Source organism: Anopheles marshallii, chromosome X, assembly GCF_943734725.1.
Source record: "Anopheles marshallii chromosome X, idAnoMarsDA_429_01, whole genome shotgun sequence".
NCBI classification, from domain to species: Eukaryota; Metazoa; Arthropoda; class Insecta; order Diptera; family Culicidae; genus Anopheles; species Anopheles marshallii.
In genome coordinates, this window is record NC_071325.1 from 13,474,330 (window position 1) to 13,501,925 (window position 27,596).

Sequence of the window (27,596 nt, forward strand, 5' to 3'; positions counted from 1 at the left end):
GCCCGAAACAATCCAGAACATCCAGTTCGCCCAGGTCACTGAAGTGAAGTCGGAAGGCGATCGTTACGAACATTACGCATACGCACAACCCACACCACAGCCGGTGGAGTGTTAGAGCCGGTTGAGTGTGCTAGTGTCCCGTCACAAGTCCCCATCACGGGGTTGGTGTTCCGTCTTCAATCAATACCAGCGGCAGTTGGCGTGCTTCGATCAAACCATACTTTTAGTAGCCCGCGTGGATCCGTGGGTTGGGTCCCTGTGAGTGGTTGTGATTGTGTGTGTGTGTGACAGTGTGTGTTTGAGTAGTGCAACACGCACGAGTTGTGGAGGACGGTAGAGATTCGACTTCGATTCGCCCGTCAGGTGCTGCCGCCATCACAACGGACCATCCGAGGGGAGCCGGCTTCGATCCCGTGTTCAGCATGTTGACCGACATGAGCCCATCGGCCGGGGCTCAGTTCTACAGCACCCAGATACCGGCCATGGGCATGAACATCACGAACATTACCACCCACATGCAGAAACCATCGGTAAGTCGCTCGTTCCTCGGCGCAACGGCGAGCTCCTATAGAATATCGGTAGGACGTAACGATCCAAACGAAAGTGTGTGTGTGTGCTCCCCTGGACCTCCTGAAAGCAGAAGGTACAATACCCGAGTACAGGAGGAAGTGTCATCTTCATGTCCTATATAAAACTACCCAATACTCCATTACCCCAAAACGCGCCGGAAATGTCTAAAGCACCAGCTCTAATGACTTCCTGCGCCTGCACAAAGTGGCTTCTGTGTGTCGCCGTCATCAACTCCGTATCACTCAACACGATCGCTTGTCGACAACCTTTCCCTAACGATAGGCCGGTTCCGATAAAGCCGGTGTACCAAACCGCGGACAAGGTCGCCAGAGCGTAAGCGAAACCCCCCCCGCGTCCAAGACCGCGTTTGTTCTAGGCGCCCCGGTCGCGCTAGTCCTTACTGCCTTAGCTTTGACGTGTGTGTGTGTTCGCGCGCGTATAAGTCTGTTGCGTTTAAAAATATATCTAACCATCATTAGCCGACCGGGGACAGCCGGATCGGCTGATCGGATCGTTGGATAAGGCGCTGCACAGACGCGCGCAACCCGACGCGATTTCGTTTTTACACTCGCCGGAGACGCGGGAGTGTTCCCTCTATTTTTTGTAGGGGTTACCACATTAACTGCATTAGCTGTCATCCCACGATGACACTATCGCACCGACACGATCAGGAGCTGTAAATGAGGTTGTAAATGATAACGAGGATGCCGGAGCGAATCGAAACTCAATGCAGCAAGCTATTTCTCGCCACTGTGGTTTGATAGTTTGTGTCATCGTTGCGTCTATGCTAGCGAGAAATGATTTATCTGGGTTTTTGGTTGACTATTTGAGGGATGTCCCATGAAGTATCTACGCAAATCTCTTGCACGGAAATCCATTGGGCACTAGAACTCCCGTGCCAGTCATTTTCGATGCTACACTTCATTCAAATAACGTTAATTTTTAGGATTAAACAGTACAATCCTAATTGATGTGAGACTTTCGCATGTCACATGTCACATATATAGTACGAACTCCAAGCAATATAAGAGGAACAAGAGCTGCCATCTTGAGAATTATGAATCATTATACGTTTAATTCTGACAGGTTTTCAGTAATGTTGTGCGAATCTGCGAATTCATCTGAATTAATATTTTCACTTAATGAATGCATCTGAATTTCTATTGCAAAGATTGATGAATCCTCTGAGACTCGTGAATCATCCAAGATTTATGACCTCCACCTATGAGTTTGTCTTTCTTCCAAGGGGCCTCCAAGAGGCATCCATCGTTGCACTGAGCATTCATGATTCGTTTGAGAGTCAATTTCTGATTTGAATGACTCTTTTGAAAAGATTCACCAAGCGCTACATATTTCTCATCGTATCGTTAGCTCTAGTTGGTTTGTAGTGAGTAACATACATAAGGCGTTTCCTCCTGTCCAAGACATGAATTGACTCCTGGAATTTCTTGCACGGAGCACTATTCCACTAGATGTCGTGAATCAGTCATTTTGGTTGGTATCCTTATTTCTAATCACGTTTCTTTCTTGAACGTAAACATTTGTAATTTTACCGTATTTAATGCGTTAATTTTACACGTTTCTTCTATATTAGAAGTTCCTAAAAATTAGTTGTCACATTGAACAGATCTGGGGAATTATTTATTATTATACTTCTAATTATGCCGGCTTTTCATTGTGTGGTTAGCCCCAATTGAGGCGAAGTAGAGATCATTCACAGGGCATTTACTTCGTTATATATTGTCTCATCTCGTGAACGTTCGGTTGACGCGTCGTAGTTCTATTCCTAACGATATACAAATTATTTTGAAGGATTTTAAAACAGCACAGAACAAGAGCGAGAAGAACGAAAGACTTCTAAACAAAAGCTTTCTCTGCATCGTTCTCAAGCAGCAGTAAAAATAACAAAATCTAGAACGCACCTTATTCTCCTGATTTCCACTGGTTACCACTCTGCCAGGCAAGTAATTGAAATAATTACCCAGAACCAAAAAGGCGCAACAAGAATGCAGCACCATATATCGTGCACAAAGCAGGCAAATTGTCATCGTTCACACAATTAAGGGCTGTGCTTGAGATTTTTTGATCTACATTTTTTTTTTTTCGTTCCACTCCGTGTTCCACTTCATCAGCGCTAAAAGCGGATCCGATGCTTTAGCGGCTTATCGGCATTATCCTTCGACCAAATCCTCTTGACCCGTTGCGTACAAAAACGGTGTGTTGTTTCCTTGTTGTTTTGTTTTGCTTTTTTTTTGCCTTCACTTGTGCTGTTGGGTTTCGGTTTGTGGAAGAATTACCTTTTTTTCCCCCCTAGTGTACTGCCAACTGCCAAAAGCCAACGGGTGAGAGGATTTTTCAGGATTGACGAGATTAGCTGAATGTTACTTTTTCTTCTACGTGTGTTAGGTTGATGTTATTGTTTTGTTCGTTGCTTTCCCATACCTTTCGGTGCAGGGTATTGCCGCCGTGTGCGTTAGATAAGCAATTCGAGTGCATTCCGTACGGTACGATCACCCGCTGACGTTGCGCAGCAGGACATGCAGAAATGTTGTCTCAGTTCCACCGTCAATGCGTGTGCGACGACAAAATGTGCCAAATCCTAAATAAGCAAAAGAGCAGCGAATGCATGAAAAGCGAAAGGAACGCTCCCTGGTACGATGGAAAAAAAACCCCTGGCACGGCTAATCTATTTAGCTTTATTCGCATAGTGAAGTGTTGGGAGCTGAGAGTCAAAAGCTGTACAGGTCAGGGTGCAAAAAAACGGGAAAATAAGGTGAAAATGAGCTGACAAAATAGCAACAAGCGCCGAAAAATGAGCATTGGTTCATTTTATTTCAAGCAAATATGGTAAAATCCTCAGACTAACAATGTGTAGTGGAATTGATATGAAAAACTGTCCAAAAGTACACGGGTAAACTGTTTCGCGTGGACAAACCGGTAGCAGTTTTAACGCGTTCCTGCTAGCTCACCCGCATAGCGAAATTGGTACGTGCGTCGCGCTCAGTAACACAGCAGGCAAGAGATAAAATCTTGCATTTTGATTGATTGCGGTGAAAACTTTTACTGCGCGCTCTATTAGCTGTTTTAAACGCTTTAATTAAGCAAATGTAGTCACATTTGTAATGTCAACACTTTCTCTATCCGTTCTCAATGCCAAATTGCATTGCCGACACAGATCTCTTTTCATTGCTTTGTTCTAAAAATTTCTTAAATAAAACGTTTCATTTATATCTTCATCCAGTTTGGAAGAATCTCACCTTTCTGGTTTACCCTTTTCTAGCTTCCTCTCCACGAAAAAGAGGGGAAAAAACAACTGTAAGACAAATTGCTATCCCACTCAGCTCCTTTTTTGCCACCCTCCTGCAATGCTGGAATTGGAATAAATCTACAGTAACTATGTGGCATACCAGCAACACAAAAAAGCGCACCGCCAACAGCCATATCTCATCGCGCGTCCCGGGAATTGAATTTATTCAATCCTCGCAACGCGGTTTTGCTCACTTTTATATTTTCCCCTTGTTCTCCGCTTGTTTGGGTGTTTGGGAATGCTAAATGTCGCTAAAAATATGCCCTCACGCTGTGTTCGCCCGGCGGGTGCGTTCCTGTGCCGTTCGTCTCGTGCTCACCGATCGCCACATCCTAGACACGCCGGGGCTTTAGCCGTAGCGTGAGCCGTTAAGCAAAATAATCAAACAGAACCGGCGCAACCGACTCGTCTTCTGCGGCTAGAAACGAAGCGTCCCGGGCATACCGAATAAGGGAAGCAAACAAACCGGGAGAAGAAAAACAAAACATAATAAAACCGGCGCGCCGATGGTGAATTTTCCGCGTGGCGCGAGCCGACGGTATTTGTTTGATTTCGCTGTTGTTATTGTGTGTTTCGCTTCCAGCTTCCAGCATCATCGCCCGGTCGAACGGTTTCGAAATTACCGATAGGCTGCGAATGATCTGTTTTCGCCACCTCACTGTTGCTGGCAGGCGGAATGGAATGTTTTGCATATGTTCCATTGACAAATTGCCCGAGTTGATTGATTGTCTCTTTTTCGAGAGGATGAACCGCGTGCTGTTTCTGCCGTTGTGTTCTTACAGGAAGAATTTTCATGTCAGGTGACAAATTTAGATTGTGAAATTTTTTTTTTCAACGAATATCTTCTTAATCGGAGTAATTAAAAGACCCTTTATGGTGATTGCACGTTGGTGGAATTCGAATGACATTTGTAAGGCATGTCTGTACATCTAATTATTGGAGATCATTTTAGCTACTTTCCAAGAAATCCTATTTTTAGACACATCTTTGCCATGCTCCAGCAGTTATTCAAACAATTATCTCTTACTGGAAGTCTACGTGTATGTTGAGGTATCTCTGCAAAACCATGGGCCAAGAAGAGGTTTTCTGGAAGAACTCAAAATTGCTTCCTTTGACCATGCAGAGTAATAGTGCAATTAGTCCAGTAAGCTTCAAGTAAAAATCTTCAAGAAATAAGCAAACTTTGATAAGCGGTATTCCCTAGTTCGGAAGAACTATGCGTTAGAAGTGTGTGCCATTGATGTCGTTGTGTTCTGACAGAAAGAAATTACATGTGACAGGTGACAGATTTTGATTGTTAAGATTTTCAACGAATATCTTCTTAATCGGTGTGATTAAAGGTCTTTTTATTGAGCTTGAAAGTTTGTGGAAGTCTAATGACATTAGTAGGGCATGTCTGTACATCTAGAGATTAGAGATCTGAATGTTATTTTAGCTACTTTGCAGGCGGTCCTATTTCTAGACTCATTCTCACCATGCTCCAGAAGTTCCCAAAAATTATCTCTTACTAGAATTCTACGTTTATGTTGTGGTATCTCTGCAAACTCATGCGCCAAGAAGAGGTTTTTTGGAATAATTATAAATTGCTTCCTTTGCTCGAGCAGAGCAAGAGTTAAAAGAGTGCCTTCAAAAAATAGGCAAATATGTGATGAGTATGAGTCCTTCCTCAGACTTCAACAATTGCCTGAGAGAAACGAATTTGTGTCTAGAATACTTATCATAATTTAAAAAACTGTTTCAGTTTGTCAAGTTTAGTAACATTTCAAAAAAAAATTCTTCACAAAGTTAGGTTTCAAAGTATACCACATGGGTTAAGATGTTTTTCCCATAATAATCAAACACTCCTATACTTCTTCTTACTTCTATTGATCTTCCAAATATTAATCCATTTAAGTCACTGACATTAGTTCGTCTCATAATAGAATGCCAGACAGATTGGTTTTGTAAATATGGTGGCAACATTCGTGACTCGGCATACTATTCAACCATGGAATGAATTCTCCAGAACGTTCCCGTTTGGCTCATGGCACGGCTCACCAAGCTCACGTTTACCGGGTACGGACAGCAACAAAGCGCAGACACCTGAAGAGAGTGCCCCGAACCATAGGTCTCACCGTGGCGTTTGAAATCAGAATAAAATTTTTAAAAACGGATGCTCCATTTCCAATTCCAACGCTCCCGTGACCGGGCTCGGTGACCTGGCGGTGTTGGTTTGAGAACAAGTATCGGTGTTCCATAATGCATACGATCCTCCGGCGACAGCTGCTGCGAATCAACATGCGACGGACGCCGAATGCTTCTTCAGCAAACAAACAACCCGACACGTCCGCGCCATCAAGAGTACGATCAGCACCTAATCAGCTGTATCGATTTGGACGATTGACTTTCGATGGGCTGTCCCCTCGCGCCTAGGACTGTCAAACATGCAACGGGGGAGAACGCACGTTGCTACAGCAAATATGAGTTTATAGAAATCAAATGAAATCACCATAGAAAGGATAATAACGTCTCTGGTCCGGTGTTGCATGCGATTTGAATTTGAAATGACTGTCAGTGACCTGGGTTTCTAGAATGTTTGAGTGACTATTTTGGTACACGAGCTAACCTGAAGGTTTTTGTGTTGTTTTTTACTGGAACGGATGTTTCGTCGTGGTTCTCGTTGTTTCCAGAGAATGTCACTGCTGGCATCACGCGTCTAATAAGAGCTGGCGTCGACTGGCTGGACATTTCAAATGCATCCACACCTGATCCGTTTGACAATAAGAAGGAGTTCTGAAGAGTTGAGGCGGAGACATACACTAAGTGCTCCAGTGACCTAGCAAACATATCTCACTGCTGGGCGACGCAGACCCTTACGGAGCCATTCCCCAGAATACTCACAATAACCTCAGCTGTTAGTCTTCCCGTAGAGCGCCCAGCTCACCGTACGGTCTCACAAACCTTAGACAGAGGCTTTAAAACCGTTCCGAAGTACGTCCGGTGATTTATTGTGTATTAATCGATTTGACGTGACGCGCTTACCCGGTACAACCGGGACGCCAGGAACAATGAACTTCACCAGTCCGCCACAAATTGAAACCGATCGCCATTCTTCCCGATTCGTTTCGCCTACTTGAGAGGGGTACGCAAAGCGCTCGGTTACCGCAACCGATGTGCGAAAAAGGGTGTGCGACCACCTAGCCAAATCGAAGGGGAAATCGTGAATCTTGACAACATCTAATGCAAGAGAAGAAATAATAAAACCCGTATCATCACCCCATCATAGCCGAAGAATGCGTGAAATCGGGTGGAAAATTTTAAACTCCAAAAAGCAAACGAAACAAAAAAAAAGATGTGGCAAAGCAGAAGAAGTAGTAACGTAGACTACGCACGCACGCTACGCCGCGAGTGGTGTGTGGACGCACAGTGTGGATTTTACCAATTTCACGGCTAATTATGATGCGCCTCGTTCGGATCGGCCTAGCGTACCGGTCGAGATACCGTACCGGGGCATCTAGGGTATATGGGCAAACCGTGGCCGGGCATCTGTTTGAAGTGTACGTGAAAATGTTGGGAAATTTTACACCCGAAGAAAGACAAAACCCTCGGCGAACCCTCGAAACCTGCTAATGGCTATGATTAATGAGATGTACGGTTGGTATCGCTTTTTTTTTTCGCAACGACGTCACGCAGATCCTGGCCGGCCGGTATGTCCTGGGCGAGCTGCGGGAAAGCTGGAAAGGGGAAGTAAAGAAAAACCCCAATGCGAAGGTTGATAGGACCTTTGTACTGCAAGCTGGGACCGTTGGTAATATTTGAGTTTTAACTTGTGCGTTAATGGACACCAGACAGTATGAGCTGTCAAATTGACTCAAAAGTTTGACAGTTGGGACATTAATTTTTGCCAGGAGCTACACTAGAATCTGGGGCGACATGGTGGGTGTTTGGTAACGATAGTCGATAACGATAGTCGATGGTAACGATAATCGACCAATCCTAAATCCCATCCGGAGCAATCATCCGCTCGCAGGACAGCCCGCCTACGAGTAAATTAAATTAAAGACCTCTTGAGGTTGTTGGGCCGATAAAGAAGAAGGAAGATACAAGAATCAATTATTTACATTTCAAATACCAATAAGAATACTATGCTGATGTTTTACAGTTGGATATTTGGTGTTCCTGTGTTTGTGGCACATCTGTCCCAGTCGCCTGTCAAAGTATGACAACATCAGTAGATAAGCTTGTGGAGTCGTTTTTGCTGGGTGACATTTTGTGTGACATTTGTTTCGCTTACATTACGCTTACCTAATGTTTCCATTTCACCCAAATGTCACACTCCACTCCATTCCTCTTCTAATTCGCTAAAGTTCCACCAGTTCAATGCACTCCCCTCCCCCCCAGTTCTCCATCTGCAAAAGCGACTCATTCAACATTGCAGCATTATCGCGTCGTGTGAGGTGTTGGTGGGTTACCCTTTTATATTCACTCTGTAACTTCAGGAACCCCACTCACCCATTTTCAACCACGCTTTACCCCCGGTTGCTCGCTAGCTCACCCGAGCCGGAGGTACAATCAATTTGAATAAAATTCAAATCACGTATCACACTGCGCGCTGTCCACGCTCTAGGCGCGTACCGAAACCGAAATACAAAAAAAAAAGAAATAAGTGAAAAAAAAGAGGGACAAGTAAAACAAAGCGAAAAACGAAGACAAAATGCAACAAAAAGCCAAAAAGGAAAACCCGCTCAGGAAAAACCGGTGCGGGCAGCCATTAATTATAAATTATTCACGATTTATTATTAATCCCATCCGTGCATCCGGGGCCCGGCCAGCAATCGCGATAGGTGCCCGCGAGTGCATGGCTGCACCACTCGCCATTTACCTTGCGTGGTTTGCCCTTTTCCCTGTTTAACTCCCTCCCTTCTTCCCCCCCCCTGCGGGTGGTGGGCTTGTATAGGGTTTGGTTGCAAATTTTCATGGTGCGCGCGCGAGAGTTGGATGGTGGAGTCGTGTACACGTTTTTTTTCTCTGCTGGCCAAGGCCATCCTATCAAGGCATACACACCTCTCCCCCACCCCCATTTGTCTCCAAATAGAGTGGGTCGCGTACTTGGAAGCCTCGGCATATATAAACATAATCTTGGACAAGATCAGCCGTACATACGGATACGGTCACAAATCGACGGCTCACACGGGCACTGATTTATTATCTCTTTGCATCAATCCTCTCCAATCCCTTTCCTCCTCCTCCTCCTTCGTCCCCTTGGTTATGCTGGCTTTTATAATCCGATGCTTATCTAGGCTTCTCCATACATTTTGCAAAGGAAAAATGGAAGTGAAAACAGTCGAAGACACAAGACAAACATTCTTTGCCCAAAGTGAACGATCCAAAAAAAAATAATGCTCCACCTCATTCATCCCCTTTCCTGCTGACACTTATCGGACCGGGCACGATCGACGGTGTACCGACGTGCTGGAACGCAACCAAAAAAAACCCCATCCCGGCACACCCATAATGCACCCATGCACTCCAGCATCTCGTCAAACGTTCGACATTCCATCGCCTGTTGCCCGGTCGGGCAGCATAATTTATGCTCGGAACCGTCCTTCTAACCAGTGTCTTCAAAAATTTCCACGAGTTTTTGCATGTGGAGATTGGCATAAGCGCAACAACAGCAATAAAAAATCACCGTCTGCCGCCGGCCAGTGCAGGGGTGTCGCTGCAGAAATGCAGATATTTACCGTAACAAACAAAAATTCGCCACGTATCGAACCGGGCAAAAGCGAGCAAGAAATAACGTTACGAATCGGCTAAAGTGTGTGGAAATGTTTTCCCCCCTGGCGCTCTTGCAAATGGGCACGGAGCTGGAGGAGAAGCGAAGGATCGCCGCTAAAGTAATAAAATAAAAGCAACAGAGCAAAAAAAAAACAATTGAAATTTTATGCCCGGTTGTTGACGGTGCCTTCTTGACGCATCGTCAAGAAGGGTTTTGAGATGAATTATCCTGCTCCGAGGAGCAGTAAAAATCACCAACTGCTCAAGCACGGCCAACGCATGTCGGCCAATCTGCCCTATTTTACGCCCAGCATGAACTGTACCAGCGTTGCCGTGCGTTCGGTGCGCGCGGTGTGCTATTGATTTGATTATCTGCGTTGATTAGCGCACGACACCCCTACCCACCTTAAGGAGCCGACCGCTGGTGAGAGTGTGTTTTATGTAGGGCGCACGGCGCCCAAAACGCTTGCCAGCACACACAAACAACTGTTGCCAAAGTGCAGCGCGCGGTGCAAAGGCGAGATGAACAAATGACTACCAGCGGGATGTCTCAGCAGCTTGTTGCGGCACAGCTGGATCACTTTGGCGCCCGACCATCCCCGGGAAGGGAAGAAAAGGACCAGTAGCGAACTGACACACACACACACTGCAAAAGTGTCAGTGCATCCGTGTGATCCTGCTGCGCGAACCGGCTGCCCCGCTGTTGGAGATTTTTACGAGCCCGAAAAAGCCGTTGATCTTTTTATTTTGCCTGCCTCAACCCTGGCCGAGGATCTTCACGCCAAAAAACATTCGCTTGGATGTGCGTGTGTTTTTATTTGTGTGCGGTAACTTGTGTTACAGATTGGTTTCAGTTTTTTTTCTGCATCGCACGGCACATGGAACTTCAACTTGCAAACTTCACACCGAAGTGGACGGGGACCGCCGACCGTGTGTCGGGGTGTTATATTTTTTCCCCCTCAGTGCCGGGCGGTACAGCAGAGGGAAAAGGAAAAGCCGCAACAATCGATGTTTGCGACACCGGGAGCTGCGACACCAACTGTGCGGCCGGCTAAATGTCAAGCATCGCGTGAATCATTAGCGGTAATGTGGTGGCGATGTGAAAAACGTGTTATTTATAGCGTGTGCTCTCCCTCTTCACCGCCAGGCGTTTGTGTGATGTTGCCTTCCCTGCAGTTTCATTATTATGATTATCACTGTTTTTATTTGGTTGCGGTTATAAAATGGGAATCGAGAGCTCGAGAGATGGAAGGGAGGGGGAAAGGGAGGGGGAGGAAGGTGGGTAGCGCAACTGAACGATAGAAAACTGCAGGATGAAATTAATTCTACGCGGTAGCGTTGGGCTGTACGACGACGGAACCATCAAACACCTTCCCACCAATCCAAAATGGCCGCAATGCCCGCGGAAGCTGTTTGCATGGTGCACAACCTCTTCAACCCGTACGCCGGGTATGCTCCGTAATTGCCCAACTCCTCTCGCGTCCCAACTAGCCCAGCAGCCCGGTGTTGTGTTGCGATCGGGAATCAATTATGAGTAGCCCGGATTCCTGGAAGCCAAATGTCATTAGTGACAACTCGATCGGGAAGGAAGATTTTTCCAACCGTGGCGACGGCCCTGGGAAAAATCGTTTGAAGGTAAATAAATGGGATCGTTCGTATGGGTGCGCGCGGTATATTACGCGGTGGGTTGGACGGAGAAGGAAACGAACAGATTTCGAGCTATTATCGTCTTTCGAAACACGCGATCCACACTGCCTAGCAAAAAGGGGGTTCGAAATCGCTGCAACAACCTTGGCAGATCGTAAACACTACATTGTTTCGTTCGCAAACGGCCACAACTGCCACAAAAGCACAAGGAAACGGTAACATTGGTAATGAGCTCTGGGTTCTTTAAAATGTAAGAAAGCTGGATGCGTCTGGAGGCGGGTGAGAGAGAGAGTGATGAGAAAGAAAGAAAAAAAAAGAAGGAAACAAAACACACAGACGCAAGGCCAAAACCGCACGCTTATCAGCTTGACGGCTACGGATTGCCCGCTTTGAGTGTGTACGGATTGTGTGGTGCCGTGACCAGGATACTGGACACGCCACGCAATGAGACGTTCGGAGGTGGCTCGTTTGTCTTAGCGCGCCACCTCCGGGACTCTAGGGACTGTAATGATTGAGTTTTCTTTTGCGTTTCCTACCACCCTTACGTGCCGCCATCCCTTCCCACCCACTTCCCGCATAAGGGTGCGACCTCACGCACAAAAAAAAAGGGAACGAAACGCATGACACGCACCACCTTCGACCGGTTGCATCGTAAGCCGTTCCGAACCCGTAGTGTGGCGTGTGGCGTGCACCACACAGAACATCCGTCAACCCAAGTGAGCAGCTTCCCCATTCACGCATCGAACGCAAATGGCTTCTACCGTCTGTCGGTTGTCCGGCACAGTTCGATCCGTTCGAAGCCGATGCATTCGTCCTGTCATGTGTGTGTCCGTCTCTCGAAAGCCTCGTCAACTTTGTTGCAGAATCTCGGCCCAGAAACATTGTTTCGAAGGAGTTCGAACTCCGACTGATTGTAGCATCGCCGTGGGGCACCATTGGCCAGACTCGGGCCTCATCACACACGCAAACCCACCAACATTGGAGAGGGCTATTTATTTTGCGTTTCCGATGGCTTTACCCGTTGGCACGGGAGGAAAATTGCTGTCCCTCGTGCCGCTCGAAACCGCTTCCAGTGTTGGTGGCTAATGATCCGTTCGCCTGGCCCTCGATCACCAGCGACACTCGGCTCGTCTTGGGGACGTCTGTCAAATGGTAATTTTGCTACAATCACATCTCCGCTTATCTGTCTCTTTGTGCCCGATGAAGGATAGGACTCTTTAAAAGAACGGTGCCTATTAGCAAACGAAGTAATGGAATAGAATTTATTTCATGGAATCGATACATTGTCATAGTCGAGTTTATGCCAGGGAAGCGATTAATCAACCTAGTATAAACTGGTACAAGACAGCCAACGATCGTGTGCTACTTGATTAGCTCGCGAAGAAGCATTTAGTGCGGGTATGAATCTGTTTTCCTGCCCGCAAGATAACGAAACCATTAAACAGCGCTAAAGCAGGATTTCAAGGAGTGGTAAATGTCTAAGTCACGAATTGTAAATCGGTGATAAAATGGAAGTAATTATCATGCTCATCAGCCTTCTGCCAGAACCGCTTCGGTTTAAATGCAGCACAAGTTTTAGCGGATTCAAAACACCTCAACCACCGCCATAATTTAACAGGTTGTCTGAAGAAAAAGTTCCCAAAGCAAGCAGACACACATGGCGAATATCTAGTGAGCACTCGAATTACTAAGATGTCAGTTAGAATGTTTACAAAACGTTTCCCCAAAAAATTAAAGTTTTTAGTATCTCAGCAATAACGATATTTCAAAAGGTCGTTTAAAAAAAAACATCAAAATTAGTAGAGATACATTACAAAGATCTAGTGAGCACCCGAAACACTAAGGCATCAGTTCTAATGTTTTCAAACTTTTTTCAAAAAACTTTACAGTCCCAAGTATCTCACCCATAGCAATATTTTAGAAGGTCCTCTAAAATAATCCCCAAATTGAGTAGAGACCCATCGCGACTTTCCAGAAAGCACTCAAATAACTAAGACATAAGACGTAATGTCCAACTAGTCCCCGCAAGAAGTTACAGTCCTAAGTACCTCATACAAAGCTATATTTCAAAAGGACGTCTGAATAATTTCACCACACCTCATCACGACTTTCTAGAGAGCACTCCAATAAGTAAGACGATGATCAACTAGACCTCCAAAACAAATCACAGCTTTAAGTATCTCACCCATAGCAATATTTCAAAAGGTTGTCTAAAAAAACCCCACATTAAGTAGACGACTTTCCAAAAAGCACTCAAATAACTAAGACATAAGATGTATTGTCCAACTAGTCCCCGCAAGAAGTTACAGTCCTAAGTACCTCACACAAAGCTATATTTCAAAAGGACGTCTGAATAATTTCACCACACCTCATCACGACTTTCTACAGAGCATTCCAATAAGTAAGACGATGATCAACTAGACCTCCAAAACAAATCACAGTTTTAAGTATCTCACCCATAGCAATATTTCAAAAGGTCGTCTAAAAAACCTCAAATTAAGTAGACGACTTTCCAAAAAGCACTCAAATAACTAAAACATAAGATGTATTGTCCAACTAGTCCCTCCAAAAAGTCACAGTCCTAAGTATCACATTCACAGCTGTATATCAAAAGGTCGTCTGAATAATTTCATCATACCGCATCGCGACTTTCTAGACAGCACTCCAATAACTAAGACATTAGATGTGATTTCCAACTAGTTTTCCCAAAAAAAATCACAGTTCTAAGTATTTCACCCATAGCGATATTGCAAAAGGATATTTAACAAATTCTCCAAACTAAACAGAGATCCATCGCGAATTTCTAACGTAGCACTCAAATAAATAAGGCATCAGATATACAGGGTTTATCAAGACACTTTGTGTTGTGAATGGCATACATCGCCGGTCTTGAAATGTATTTCGCGTCCTATGAAATATTTGAAGTCACATAAAGTCACTATGAAATCACATCGCAAAGACATCGCGAACATCTAGAGAGCAATCACTTAATTAAGGCACCAACTCTAACGATTCTTAACAAACAACGATCAAACATTCACAGTCGTACACAATAGCGAAACGGCCGTCAAAAACTCCTGTCTCCCAAAACACAGCACGAATATCTACAGAGCACTGTAATCACTTTCTCCAACAAATTCACGCAAACTAGTCTGTGCGTTAACTTAATTTGCTGTGACGCTTTGATCCACAATAATGAGACACACTCGAATAAGTCATCAGTTTCCGAAACACGCTAAGTGAGTTCTCTATGGTGGTCAATTAATCGAATGCAGTTCCCTTTCCGCCCTCCGTTCCATCCGTTTTCTCGCGTGCTTAGCAATCAAATGCTAGCCGATAGAAGACCCGCTAAAACAAAGCAAGAAGAAACAACAGCAACAAAAAAAGACCTACAGTCAAATTTTGCGCAAAACCCTGTAAAGCAAAGCGGACAGCCAACGCTCAACCATGCTTGTTCGGCTCATGCAAATGCTAATCGATCGAACTCGGTGAAGGTACGGGGAGGCATAATAACGAAGGCGCGTACAGCGTCCCTTTTCGTGGCGCGTATACATATCTGTACACCATCGATCCATCGATCTAATGGGTGTATATGTAAAGGAGGGGGATGGCTCGCTAATGCAAACGCGAATGAAATACGAGTCAATCGATCGAGTTTGTAGCATTTTTTTTTTTGGTTTGCTCTCGGTGTTGGTTCTTCCTTTCCACGCGGGTATGGAACGGGAACGGACTTGGGATCGTCAGAAATCCCGGAGCGCCAGCGCCAAAGAACTCAGCAAACAATAATACCAACAAAAAAAAATGCCGAGTTCGAAGGAAAGAACTGGCAAATTTTACGTACCAAAGTGCGGTAGAGAGAGGGAATGCACAACGGGGAAGTTAGGGGGGGAGTTGGGGTTGCCCGAGCGGCGAAAGAATACATAAATTTGAAACCCTCAAGACAACATAATTATAGAGCATCGTTAATATGGGTTTAAGTAATAGTGTGCGGGTGAATAGTGCGGTTGAGTGAGAGTGGATAAGGGCGAGGATGTGAAAAGAGGGGGGGGGGCGAGATGATGCTAGAGCTAGTGAGGATAGTGGGAAAGGCCACAATGGAAGAAGCAAGGCGAAACAGGATCTTGGGGTCATGCAGAGAGAATAGAGAAAGAGAGCGTGCGTAAGTGTGTCCGTCGTGAAACGACAATCGGATCGCTGATGAAAGCGCCGAAAAAGGCGCCCCCCTCGTAACAACCCCACCCCAGAAAGTCCGCCCCATCTACCGCGACCCGGCGAACGTGTTTCAAACGTGTGCCGCCCGCGCCCACGAGTGGTGACCGGTAGCCAGCCTGCATCCATCAGGCCGTCCAGTTCTTATCGGTGCTCGAGCTACATTTTAATGAGTAGGTGATGTGGGGAAGGCGATGGCAGCAGAGGCCCCATGCGGTGGAACCGAAGCAACCGTGCGATTTTTCCAAACCCTTCGCCAAAGACCCGAATGCCTTAAAACAAATAAACACCCCCGAGAACGATACACACATTCGTACAGGACGTGCAAGTCATTCTCCACTTCCAATTCAGGATTCACCTCATGAAACAATCACCCTTGCCGGCCATCACCGTCCGCGTCACGCTGCAAAGGGAAAGGGGTTTTACGGCGAGTGAAATGGTGCGGGAAAAATGGAAGGGTAGGTGTGGGTGCATGGAAAGGGAAGTCCAGCGTAAAACAGCCAAAAGCCATTAGCGATCACTTCGGTGAACGGTTCCTGTAAGCGAAGCGTTCAGCGGTGGAAAAGTCGATGGGGGAAAAGCTACCAGTAGGCAAATGGATCCTACTGACACGCACACACACTCACACAAATTGAGCGAGAAAACCTCAAATTGGTTCAATTTTAGGTTTTTTGTGCTAATAAATACATCAAAAACAGATGCACCGCCTGACAGCTCCCGAAAAAGGGACACTTTCGGCTGTTAATGCTCAGGAAGAAACGGAGCCAACTGAAGATGGTGCGATAATTTCTTATCGATTTTTCAACCACGTGTGGCCAGCACGGAAATGTTTCCACGTGTACGGGACGTGTGCGCGTGTGTTTGAATTTGGCGTGATTGTATTGAAATAACGTTCAGCCAGTCGTCCCATCTTCCCACACCTTTTCGGGGAAAAGGGGATTGAAGTTTTCAACACCGAAAGTCGTTAAATTGAATCCACTTACCACCGGTGCGGTTTCCAATTAGGTTTCCATGCGAGGGGAACCCCTTGAATGTGGAACGAGCTGCAAAAGGGTTGCCGATAGACGAATGTCTGGTGGCTGGTACAAAGGCACCCACCAGTAAGCAATGGGAAGTGTCGTGAGAAATTGTTATGTTATTGATGTCTAAACCGAAGATTTTCGGGATCTTGTTTGTCAATCGTCTGAAATAAGGTGTCTTTCGCTAATCTTGATACTGATATCACTTTTGCAAGAACTCAATTCACTTTTGCACAATGTGAGTTACTTTTCAACTTCTTCGGTACGTTTTTTTCACATTCACCGTTGGCAAATGTTGGGTAAATCTGATTGAGATTCTTTAATGTGAAGGAATCTTGACACTGAATGAAATGATCTGGATCTCTATCCAAGATTAATGGCCTCCATGAGTTTGACCTCCTTCCCAAACTACCGTTCCGCTCAGAACTTCCAAAGGGTTTGATTCGCCGCTGCTCTGAGGATTTTTGAATCTTTTGACAGTAAATTGAATGCCTCTTCGCGAAAGATTCATATGAGTGACTCTTCTTAAAAGATTTATGAAGCACAATACTAGCACTCACTGCAAATTGCGACATTTTTTGAGTGAGTTCCAAAATTTCTGAGGAGCTCACAAGGCCTTTAGACCTGTAAATACCACAATATGCATTTATCATGCACTGGAGAAGCACAGCAACTAATGTATGGTAAAGTTTGGTAAGTTTGATTAATTGACATAAAATTGCTATTCCAGTTGACCATGGTAACTCACGCTTGAGAGAGCCTCCTGACAATTTCCTCAAAGGTCGCGTTCCGCAAAAGATGTACTAAAAGCGCTGAAGAATCGGAAAGATCTCGTCCACAGTGTCGTGGGTACCAACTATTTTTAGAGGAGTTTTAATGTCTGTTTACGGCGGTGTTAAAATAAACAAACCAATTCTTGTGCCACCAGCGCACCTGACACATACTTAAAACTTTAGAATAGAGTTGCTTCGAGGGTTGTTTGAAATACTTATTGACGACCCCAGGCGGAAGGCATACCCATGGGTAATTAGGGCAAATCAGACATGAACTTCAAAAGTTTTACTACCATAAACAAATTAAACACTCCTTTAGCCGCGGGCGAAATGGGGATCCCTTGAGGGGTGCCCCAAGCAGAGCGGCAAACTTTAAACGAATAAAAAAAAACCCCGGGGTTCATTTCGTATATTTTCATTTACTTTTGTGTCGGTGTGTGTTTTTTTTTTGTTTTGTACTTTCGCAACAACGTTTTCGCCTAAGTTGAAGCCGCACACCGAGTCCACAAATTGCCCGAGAGGGATGGAACCCTCATAGAACCAGGCGCCAGTCAGCGGGTGATTAATGCATCGTTCGCAGTAAAAGAAATTAATTGTTAAAAGATCAAGAAAAGGCCTCCACCGGGCAGGGTGAAATGTGTGCTGGCTGTTGTTGTTGCTGTTGTTGTGCGTTCTTGCTGCGAATAATAATGGCGGGTTCCGTTTTATTGTTTTTCTCCAGCAGCACGTCAATCTGCACCCTTTTTTTATGGTTTTTGGCGAGCACCCATCCCAATGGGTAAAGGGTGTGGGTCTGGTTCGTAGAATGAGTTCGGGCTCATGTTTGTATGCACTGCCGCCACAAAACCTCGTAAACAGCCCAATTTTATGGCACAATTCTCTGAACCAGCTCCGGAAGGTTACATTTTAGGATACTTGCGAGACCTGTCTGTGAGGCAGGTTCGTTTCAGGTTGCCCACTTATGTCAGCAGGCGACCATCTAACTCTTTCCCTGATTTTGTCCTTGCTGAGACAAAACAGAAATGTGCGCTTAGAACATTGCGTTTATTTTAATAAAGTCGTCAATTTTGGAACATTGCCTTCTTGCCCCGGCACCAGCGCCAGCTATCTGGCCCGAGTTGTTGCAGCCGAACACTAAACTGCCTGCCTGGTGGTTGGTTCGTCACCAACCGACATCCTAGCGTGGCACATGCTTTTCGGTGGCAAAACCGTTTGCTTCGAACGCTCGCAATCGCTCCAAACCGGCAACGATGTAGATTACGCCCCGGATCGGTTAAACCAGTTCGGGCAGCAGTAATGCGCACGCCAAATGCGCAAGAAAACGGTACCGGTGGTGCGGGCACCAACAGAAAATTGCACGTTTAACGAGCGACCGGGCCCGTTGAAGGTTGTACCGCTTCCTCTTCGTGCGCTCCGATCGCACCATCGCCAGGGTGCCATTTGCGATCGGCACGGTTTTTTTTTTGCAAAACCCAGCACCGTATTGCCCCGTGGTACGCGCTTAATCGCATTGATTGATCGGTTGTTTTGATAATGTTTCCTGGCGTCGTTTCCCTAACGGCTGGGCTGTAAGGAGGCAAAAAAGATGGGGACCAACAAGCTTCTGCGCTTCAACGTGTTGCTCGTTACACGCACGGTTCTGGTTTGGCCGCTGCATTAAGGGCCGGCCTAAGTTCGCGTTCATGCGCAATACGTCGTTAGGCTGGAAACGCCGGAGGGGGATATGCTTGGCAATGGTATGCAGCGACAAGTGGACGGTGAAGTGATGCTGGTGAAGAGTTAAGAAACATTAAGTAAAAAAAAAAACACACATTAAAATAATGCCAACGCCGAAGATATAGCGGGTGGCGCTATGGAGTTGTATTGTTTTAATGAAGAGCGAAATTAATTAATTGGCCGATTGTGTAGAATCAACGAGCGCGACGATTATGAATGGTTTACTGCAAAAAAATCGCGTGCATGGCGAGCTGTGAAACGATTGTGGGAAGATGACAGTGGAATTGTTGTGATGATAAATTCTTGGAGAAGCTCCAAAGCGCGTAAGGTACTCCGGATATTCGTTGGAATTTCCGCATCGTGGCAGCTAGTTTGAAATATTCTTTCGTCAAATGTTTCAGAATAGTAAACGATTATTATCAACGTTTCGTCCAGTGCCTGTAGTGTTTATACTTACTTATCAAGCGCTGCCATTGCTTGGCATGGTCATGACTTACTTCAGGAGTCCTCTGAACCTCTAAATTAACTATTCTACACTCACAATTCAGTATAATGGAATAAATCTCAATTAGGGCCTACCACGCCACCTCTGTCCATGTGGACGACCTAAAAGGACTTTAGGTTGGGCTGGGTTGTCCAGTGTCAGTGTCAGTGTCAGTGCCAGTGGTTGTCCAGTGACATGTCAACAACTCATGACGTGACCAGCATATCAGATCCTGGCTAGTCTAATCCGCTGTACGACAGCAAGTTCGCCGTAGAACTCATAGAGCTCTTCATTGAGGCGGCTGTTCCCTTGTCCTTCCACACAAATGGGGCCTAAAATCCTGCTGAGTATCTTCCTCTCGCGAATAAGAGGGTGTCGTCAGATTTGGACAACGTCCATGTCTCAGAGGTGTACGTGAGTACGTTCTATATAGTCCCAGCTTCGTTCGTCCCAACAGGTGTTGTTAGTGAAGAAGTTTCCTCAGAAAGACCAGTTAGTAGCGAACAACCTAGCGCGTATCTCAACATCAATGTTAGTATCGGTGCTGATCTTTGACCCAAGATACGAGAAATTATAGACGACTTCGAAAGCGCGATCACCTTCGTCACTCTTGTGCATGTTAGGATTAGGGCTGTTGGAAGTGCCTTCATAAACTTGGTTTTTGGCAAGTTAATCTCCTTCTCAATCCTTTGGTAAGCGTTCTGTACGTAGAAGAGCCTCAACACAATGATGTCTATGTTATCAGTGTATTTCTAGATCTGGAGGGACTTGTAGCAGATTGTCTCCAAAGTTTACACCTCCGAGCCGCGGTTGGACCATTCTAGCGTTAGGATGAATAGTAGATAAGCTAGCCCATTTCCATGGAAGTAGGAAAGGCGCAGACCCTTGGTGGTAGCAAAAAACCCCAAACAGCTCATTGCGTCGTACAGTTTAACCCTGGCTATGATATCGTATGCGGACTTGAAGTCATTGAAGAGGTGGAAGCAGTGAAGCTGTTCCCCACATCTTCTCTAAGATTTGCCGCATGGTGAAGATATGATCGCTGGTTCGGTTTCGTCAGCAATGTTCTAGGCATCTTAATGTTACTGATGGAATGTCATTCAAAGATATATTGTAAAATCTTCATTCCTATTTCAATATAATCAGAGATCTTTTTTTGATATTCTTACAAGTAGAAGTGGTTATAACGGTGACCATGTCATCAAAGTTCTGTACCATGTCACAAATGTTCTAGACGTCAGTTTTAGTGATGAAACGTTATCCAACGATGTATTCAGATATCTTCATCTGCAATGGAATATATTCAGGGATCTTTCTCTCTATTGTTACAAGACAAACAAATCAACGTAAAAACAGTCTACTGATGTCGATAGCAAACAGCAATAGAAGGCACTTGCTTCTTGAAACGAGTTCTCAACACATTTTAGACATCTTCGCATTGTGGTGTCTATATCGGAGGATCTAGTTAAAACGTTGTTATATGACATAAGGGAACTGTCACAAGCTACTGCTGATGGCGGTATTGCACCACCTGAAGGTTCTCCTTCCTGCAAAAACAAATTCCTTGATGTGATGTCCCTCCATCGCTGCGACACAACTTGACGCTAACCTTTAACATTCCTTCCGCGACCCTTCGACCCTTAACGCTGTGTACTATGCATGATCGGCCCTTCGGCCATATTTCCCCCCTCAACAACTTGCCCCTCTACGCTTCTTCCATGCTCCCTACCTTACCGCCCTCCCCTCATTACTCCTCCGCCTCTGCTTTGACACTGCCCTTCAAGGCTAACTACAAACCAGAACCGGGAGTTGGCTGGGTTGCACTGTTCCGCCTTTATCTCACCGGTTGCCCACGTTTGAATATCATACCTTTTTATCTACATGTTGCAATCTTAGCAATCGCTTTGCCGGCGTGTGCGGCCGGCGGTAGGGTTTTAATCGTTGCCGCTCGCACAATTCGATCCCTTTCGAACCGCGCATCAACCCAACCATCAAAACCACCACCACCGTTCGTGCACGCTGCCTGCCATTCGCGTCGCTAATGCAATTATCGCTCATATTAATATTCTCATCCACCTTCTAGCGATTTACCATTTTTGCAATTAGAAATACATTCATCATTCGTCACACGGGGCAGCCGCCCGCCTCAATAGTCCACCGGGGTTTTATGGTAGGGCAGAATCCGGGGGACCCACGCCGGGGTGGACCGGTTTGACGGGTTGTTGCCATTGCCCCAGCAACACTGCCCGGGTCGTATCACCGTAATGCTCCCTTCGCTTTACCAGTGTGTCTCTTGCTCCTCCACACCACCGAACCCGGCACCCACAAAAGCGAATCTTGCACGAGCGGATAAACAAGGCGTTTGCAGCACCATTCAACCTGGCCCTCCGGTAATCTTCGGCGATTGATGTGTAATGGGGCCCCGGTTGGGTTTGCCCGTACGTGAACCGTGCGGTTGTGTGTGCATATATATTTTTTTTAAAGGAGAATTCCAACGTGACCATTTGAAGGCTCAAAACGTGCCCTGATGCAATATGGATCTGCATGTTTCAATCCAAAACGCGGGCATCGTTCAGGGCAATGCGACGTTGCTCCAGAAGATATTTGAATAAACCGTCCAATCGCGGTACTTTGATTGCTTAACAGGCGGAGGAAGAAATTCTCATCTCTCTTCACCTTCTGCAGGAAGTCAGGTATTATTCTGGAAAATTTACCTTTTTTTCCTGTAAAAAGTAGGAAGCAATTAAATCAATTTCTTTTGCCCATCAATTCCGTCCGGGATGGTGTCAAAATTTGATAAATTTCTCGTCTCCAAAACAATCGGACGGTACGTGCATGCCTTCCCGCTCACGGTTCCTGGTGTTTATTATGAATGTTTGTGGAGTCTTCACCGGCCTTCTTCGCTCCACCCTCGATGCCCCTTCCGAACATCCCCGTGTGCGGTTCGGATCAATTTTCTCTTGGCTCGCACAACAGAATTTGGCTTTATAATGCCGGTGATGATTTTAAACCCTTCCATCATTTTGTGGACCCACTGATTGGGTGCGACGGTTTGGTTAGACCGTTTAGTTTTACGACCTCTTTGGAAGCTGTAAATGAGTTTCGCCGTCCGGCCGTGGTTTCGGTCGCGACCGCACCGGACCACCACACCCTCCCTCCGCAACAAAACGGTCCCGAACGAAATGAGACCAAATAAACCAAATTGGACCATAAAAATCGAATACCTCCCGGTCGCCCCCGCCACGCGCAACACACCCCCATCGCAGCCACACGGGACGCTCGTGGCAATGGCATCCTTTAATAGTGCCGCGAATACGGTACACAAAGAAGGGGGAAAACACACACACTAGCCCGTGCAAAGTGCTTAGAGAAGCGAGAACCCGTACTCGTCAGAATCCTGGCCACGGGAAAAGGACCACGAGAAGATAACAAAGCCGCGCACACCTCACAAGTAAACGAACCTCAAAATTCTTCCCTGGCACGTTTTGGGCCAGAAACGGAAAATCAAAACAAAAACACGTAAAAGACAGAGAGCAAAACAACAACAACATCAACAACAACAAAACCAAGGCAACGACACGAAATCCCCATAAACTCATCTCGCATTGCTGAGCGAACGTGAGGAATGGTAACGCGCAATGCGCGGGACTCCGTCCACTGATCACGGGGAGCCCATTAAATCACCTGTTTCGGGATGGGTCGCCGGATCGGGCACAGTCATGCTATAAGGTTGGGTTCTTTCGTACATAAAACAAAGACCCGCTCCTTGACGCCGCGGCTACGGGCAAGGAAGTTGTGAATTAAGCCCGTCGTCGGAAACGAATTATAATCAGCCGACGAATTATGATGGACGGCCCCAGCGCCGGCTCTTCGGGTCTCACGGTTACATCAGTGCCTTCCTTTGCCCGGCCCGATTCAAACCTGAAAACAAAAACCCCCAAAAGGAAAAAAAAAACAAACAGCCTTAAAAAGAGTTCCGAAAAAAAGTAACATGAACCAACCGCCGAGAACTTCAATATCCTTTTGTGTTGTTGATAGTTCTTCCGACATTCAACCGGGAAAGCGCACGCCTTAAACTTCGTTACAAGATAAATAAATGTACGTAGATCACCACAATGTTTGTTGTGGGCTTCTGCACCAGGTTGGAAACTATTCCCCGTGGGTGGTTTAATGAGAGCGGAAAAGTAGGAAGCGTCACAATGGGAGACGACTGTTTACCAAACGAATAGTCATGCCATTCCATGTTCACTTATTTCATTGTTTCTTTTTGTTTTCCTTTTTTTTTTGTTTTTTTTTGCCACCACATTTTCGCCCACTGCCAACAGGAACATCCGGGATTGCGGGGTACTCCGCTAGCGATGCTCGCGGCACAGTGCAACAAACTGTCCAGCAAGTCACCACCCCCGTTGGCGGATGCGGCCGTCGGTAAAGGGTTTCACCCGTGGAAGAAGAGCCCAATCTCGTCCGGGCCACACTCACCCTCGAACACACAGCCGGTCGGGCTGGGCGGTGGCAACGGGTCCGGTTCAGGTGTCAGTAGTGGCGGTGGAGGCGGTGGTGGCGGTGGCGGACTTGGAGGAAATTCTGTACTGCAGTCATCGCTCGGGCGGCTTTCGTCATCCGGCAGCTCGTCCACTATTAGCCCAATGGCGAATCTCACCACCAGGTAAGCGAACGTATCCTTCTAGCCCTCTGCTGTCATAGTAGTTAATCTTTATGAATGTTTATGTATGTGTGATTTTGTGTGGTTGTGTAGAATAAAGGGTCGGAATACAACTGCTATTTGGCGGGTCTGATTGCTTAGCAATTTTGTAAGTCATTAGCACAGTCAGTATAGTATAGGAGTATAGAAGGTCGATGCATATAGAGTGAAATGACAAGTAACCGTAAGAACTTTTTTGACATTTAAGTTGATGAACAATTCTTTACGTTCATCATCCATACAAGAGACGCGCAGAGACGGACCGTCCGAAGAGCGGACTAAACGATCGTTTCGCTCGATCCCGTACTTCAAGGGACTCCGAGTGTCAAGGTTACCTTGGCTACCTTTGGCATTCGTTGTAGGATCAGTTGAGGCTCCATTGTCACTGGAGGTTATAGAAGAAAGTTATAGTGTCTATTCGAGGTAGGTGAGAGAGAATAGGGACCTCTTAAAGATTGCCGAATCTTTCTATTGGGTCAACTAACATACGGCTCAGGACTTTCAGGGAGTTGCTACGTGTTGCGTTTATAGCGTTACCTAGGTTATTGTAAACACTTTTTCCCCTATGTCCAAATCAAGATCAAAATAGCCTTGAGTAGATCTATGAACTATAAACTTTGCATCGACCTTTATGCTATATTGCATATATGTTTGATCATTACACTGAGAACGAGTTTGAAAAAGAGAAGAGTTACTGACAGCACTGCACTAATAAATAGCTGCGTTTGGTAGATATGACAGTTGTCATCTTTCTTTGTTGGCAAGGGCAACCATTCACGCAATTGCCTTCAATGTGCAACTACTAATCTGACGAATCTGAGTGTTTGAATCCGCGAAGTTTCATCTATATTCTAGGAGTTATGAATTTCAGAAGATTCAAGAGTCTTCAAAGATTTATGAATTTCTGAGGATTCATTCTCAAGATTGAATCCTCAAAGATTCACTAAGAAACCATAGAGTTAAGTGTTGTTTCGTTTGTTTCTTTGTTTTCCATCTGAAACAAGAGTTAGACTTGCGACTGTCACCTGTCACAACTGTCAAGTTACTAGTACACTTCGCCTAGCCCACTTGCCTAGGAAATGTGTCATAATCTCTCTGTAGAGAGGTTCAATCACTTGTTCATACACTACCACACGTACTACAGTATGTTATTGATAATTTCGTATTTACTCTTTTCTCGTTCTTCTTATCACTCTCTTTTTCTATTTCTTTCTTTTTCTCCCACTCGACGAATATCCGCCCTGTAAATGTGTAAAATGGTTTGTTTTTGTTTTTGCATTACGCGTACGCATGTATATGTGTCATTTGTTGCAAACCTTTCTCCACGTTCCATTATACCCACCAATGTTCCTACACTGTCCCGCTGAATTCCTCCCTTCTCGGTGGTGATTTGCGTACCAGTGATCTGTACTTTTCCGGTGCATCGGGATCACCGGGTGGGTGCGGCGCGGATAACGCCCATCACACCCTACAGCACGCACTAGGGGCGGCGGCAGCAGGCAAGGTCGGTGGCGATGGGGGCGGACCGGGACAGGCAAGCTCAACGGCGGCTGCGGCCGCTGCTGCTGCTGCCCAGCTCGGGTCCGTCTACGGTCGCCACCCGTACGACTGGCATCCGTTTAACGCGGTCGGCAAGCCGGACGCGAACGGGCTGGGCGGCAACGGGGGCCACGGGACGCCAACCGGCTGGTGGGACATGCACGGGGCGGCCGGTAGCTGGCTCGATATCGGTACGAGCGCCGCCGCCGGTATGCACGCGGCAACGATGGCAAACTATGCCGCGTCGGCGGCGGCCGCCTCGGTGAGCGGCTCCGAGCATTACGCCTCCACCCTGACGCACGCGTCTCTCACCAACACCGCACACCTGCTCGGCTCCGGCCAGCATCTGCTGCAGGATAGTTGCTACAAGAGCATGCTCCAGCCGGGCGGCGTCGGCGTGAGCGTCGGCCAGTCGGGCGCCGGCGTTGGCGTGGGTGGGTTCGGGCTGGGTCCGCATGCGGGAGGTTCGCCGGCACCGCCACCGAGCGCCCCGCAGGCACCGTCGCCGCGAAGTCAGCGGCGCTACTCCGGCCGGGCGACCTGCGACTGTCCGAACTGTCAGGAGGCCGAGCGGCTCGGGCCCGCCGGCGTGCACCTGCGCAAGAAGAACATCCACAGCTGCCACATACCCGGTTGCGGCAAAGTGTACGGGAAGACGAGCCACCTGAAGGCGCACCTCCGGTGGCATACCGGCGAGCGGCCGTTCGTCTGCAACTGGCTGTTCTGCGGCAAGCGCTTCACGCGCTCCGACGAGCTGCAGCGGCATCTGCGCACGCACACAGGTGAGAAACGATTTGCTTGCCCCGTCTGTAACAAACGATTCATGCGAAGTGATCATTTAGCCAAACACGTCAAAACCCACAACGGCGGTGCTAGCGGTGCGGGCGGTAGCGGCGGCGGCGGCGGTGGTGGCGGTGGTGGTGGTGGTGGTGGCGGCAGTGGTGGTGGTGGTGGAGGTGGAAGTGCTGGAGCAGGATCTGGAGCCGGAAGTGGCGGAGGTGGTGGCAGCGGCACTGGTGGAGGAGCGGGAGGCAACAGCGCGTCCGGGCCGAATGCCAGCAGTGGCAATGGTGCTACTACTGGTAGCAGCGGTTCTAGCGCGACCAGCGGCAATAGCTCAACCGGCACGAATGGTGGAGGTGGAGGCAGCGGCGGTGGTGGTGGCGGTGGTAACGAAGGCACCAAGAAAGGGACTACCTCACAACCGCAGCAACCGATGGACGCACACTGCAGCGACTCGGAGGAGGGTGGAGTGACAGGTGGGTCGGTGACAGATCATCTGCACGGTGGTCCACTCGGAGGGCTGTCAGCGCCCCATGGCGTGATGGGTGGAGGGCCGCCCGGTATGCTGGGTGGCGCATCTTGCCATTCGATGGGCTCTCCGGGACTTTCCCACCCGCAGCAGCAGCAGCAGCACCATCAGCAGCAGCCAGGCACCGGCACGCATCACCATCACCCGCATTCGCATCATCCGCATCACTCACATCATCATCATCAGCAGCAGCAGCAACAGCAGCAACATCATCACCATCATCATCAGCAGCAGCAGCACCACGCGCACACACCCAGTCCGGGTTTGGAGCACGTCAACCAGCAGCAGATGGATGTGAAGCCGGGCATTGTTTGAGGCACGGTGCAGGCCGACCTGCTCGCACTGTTCGGGCAGCGCACCGACAGCGTCAGAGCAGCAGATTGGATCTAATCGTTAGGCTCTCTTACACCGAGACCAGTGACGCGCGTCCGAAATTCGCAAGTATATAGACTAGACACTTGGACGATTCCCAATCCATTCTCGATCCGTCAACGCGACCGTATACACTGCAGATGCCGTATACTAATCGAGACCTAGCTTAATGTCTATAGGCAATAGTGCTAT

General features: G+C 47.1%; 1 protein-coding gene across 1 annotated transcript; it reads left to right on the forward strand.

The window, feature by feature from the left end:
• The first annotated feature begins 422 nt into the window (after nucleotides 1-422).
• On the forward strand, nucleotides 423-27,347 carry LOC128713405 (transcription factor Sp8-like). Its single transcript, XM_053808267.1, has 4 exons — nucleotides 423-530; nucleotides 23,805-24,145; nucleotides 25,583-26,502; nucleotides 26,563-27,347. The coding sequence occupies exons 1-4, from the start codon at nucleotides 423-425 to the stop codon at nucleotides 27,345-27,347; spliced, it is 2,154 nt and encodes a 717-aa protein (XP_053664242.1).
• The last annotated feature ends 249 nt before the right edge of the window (nucleotides 27,348-27,596 follow it).

What these genes read in the sequence shown, in the direction of transcription:
- LOC128713405 (XM_053808267.1), top strand. Translation starts at nt 423, where the DNA reads ATGTTGACCGACATGAGCCCATCGGCCGGGGCTCAGTTCTACAGCACC. An exon ending in CCCACATGCAGAAACCATCG is followed by an intron (nt 531 to 23,804) that starts GTAAGTCGCTCG and finishes CACTGCCAACAG; the next exon opens with GAACATCCGGGATTGCGGGG. An exon ending in GCATCTGCGCACGCACACAG is followed by an intron (nt 26,503 to 26,562) that starts GTGAGAAACGAT and finishes GTGATCATTTAG; the next exon opens with CCAAACACGTCAAAACCCAC.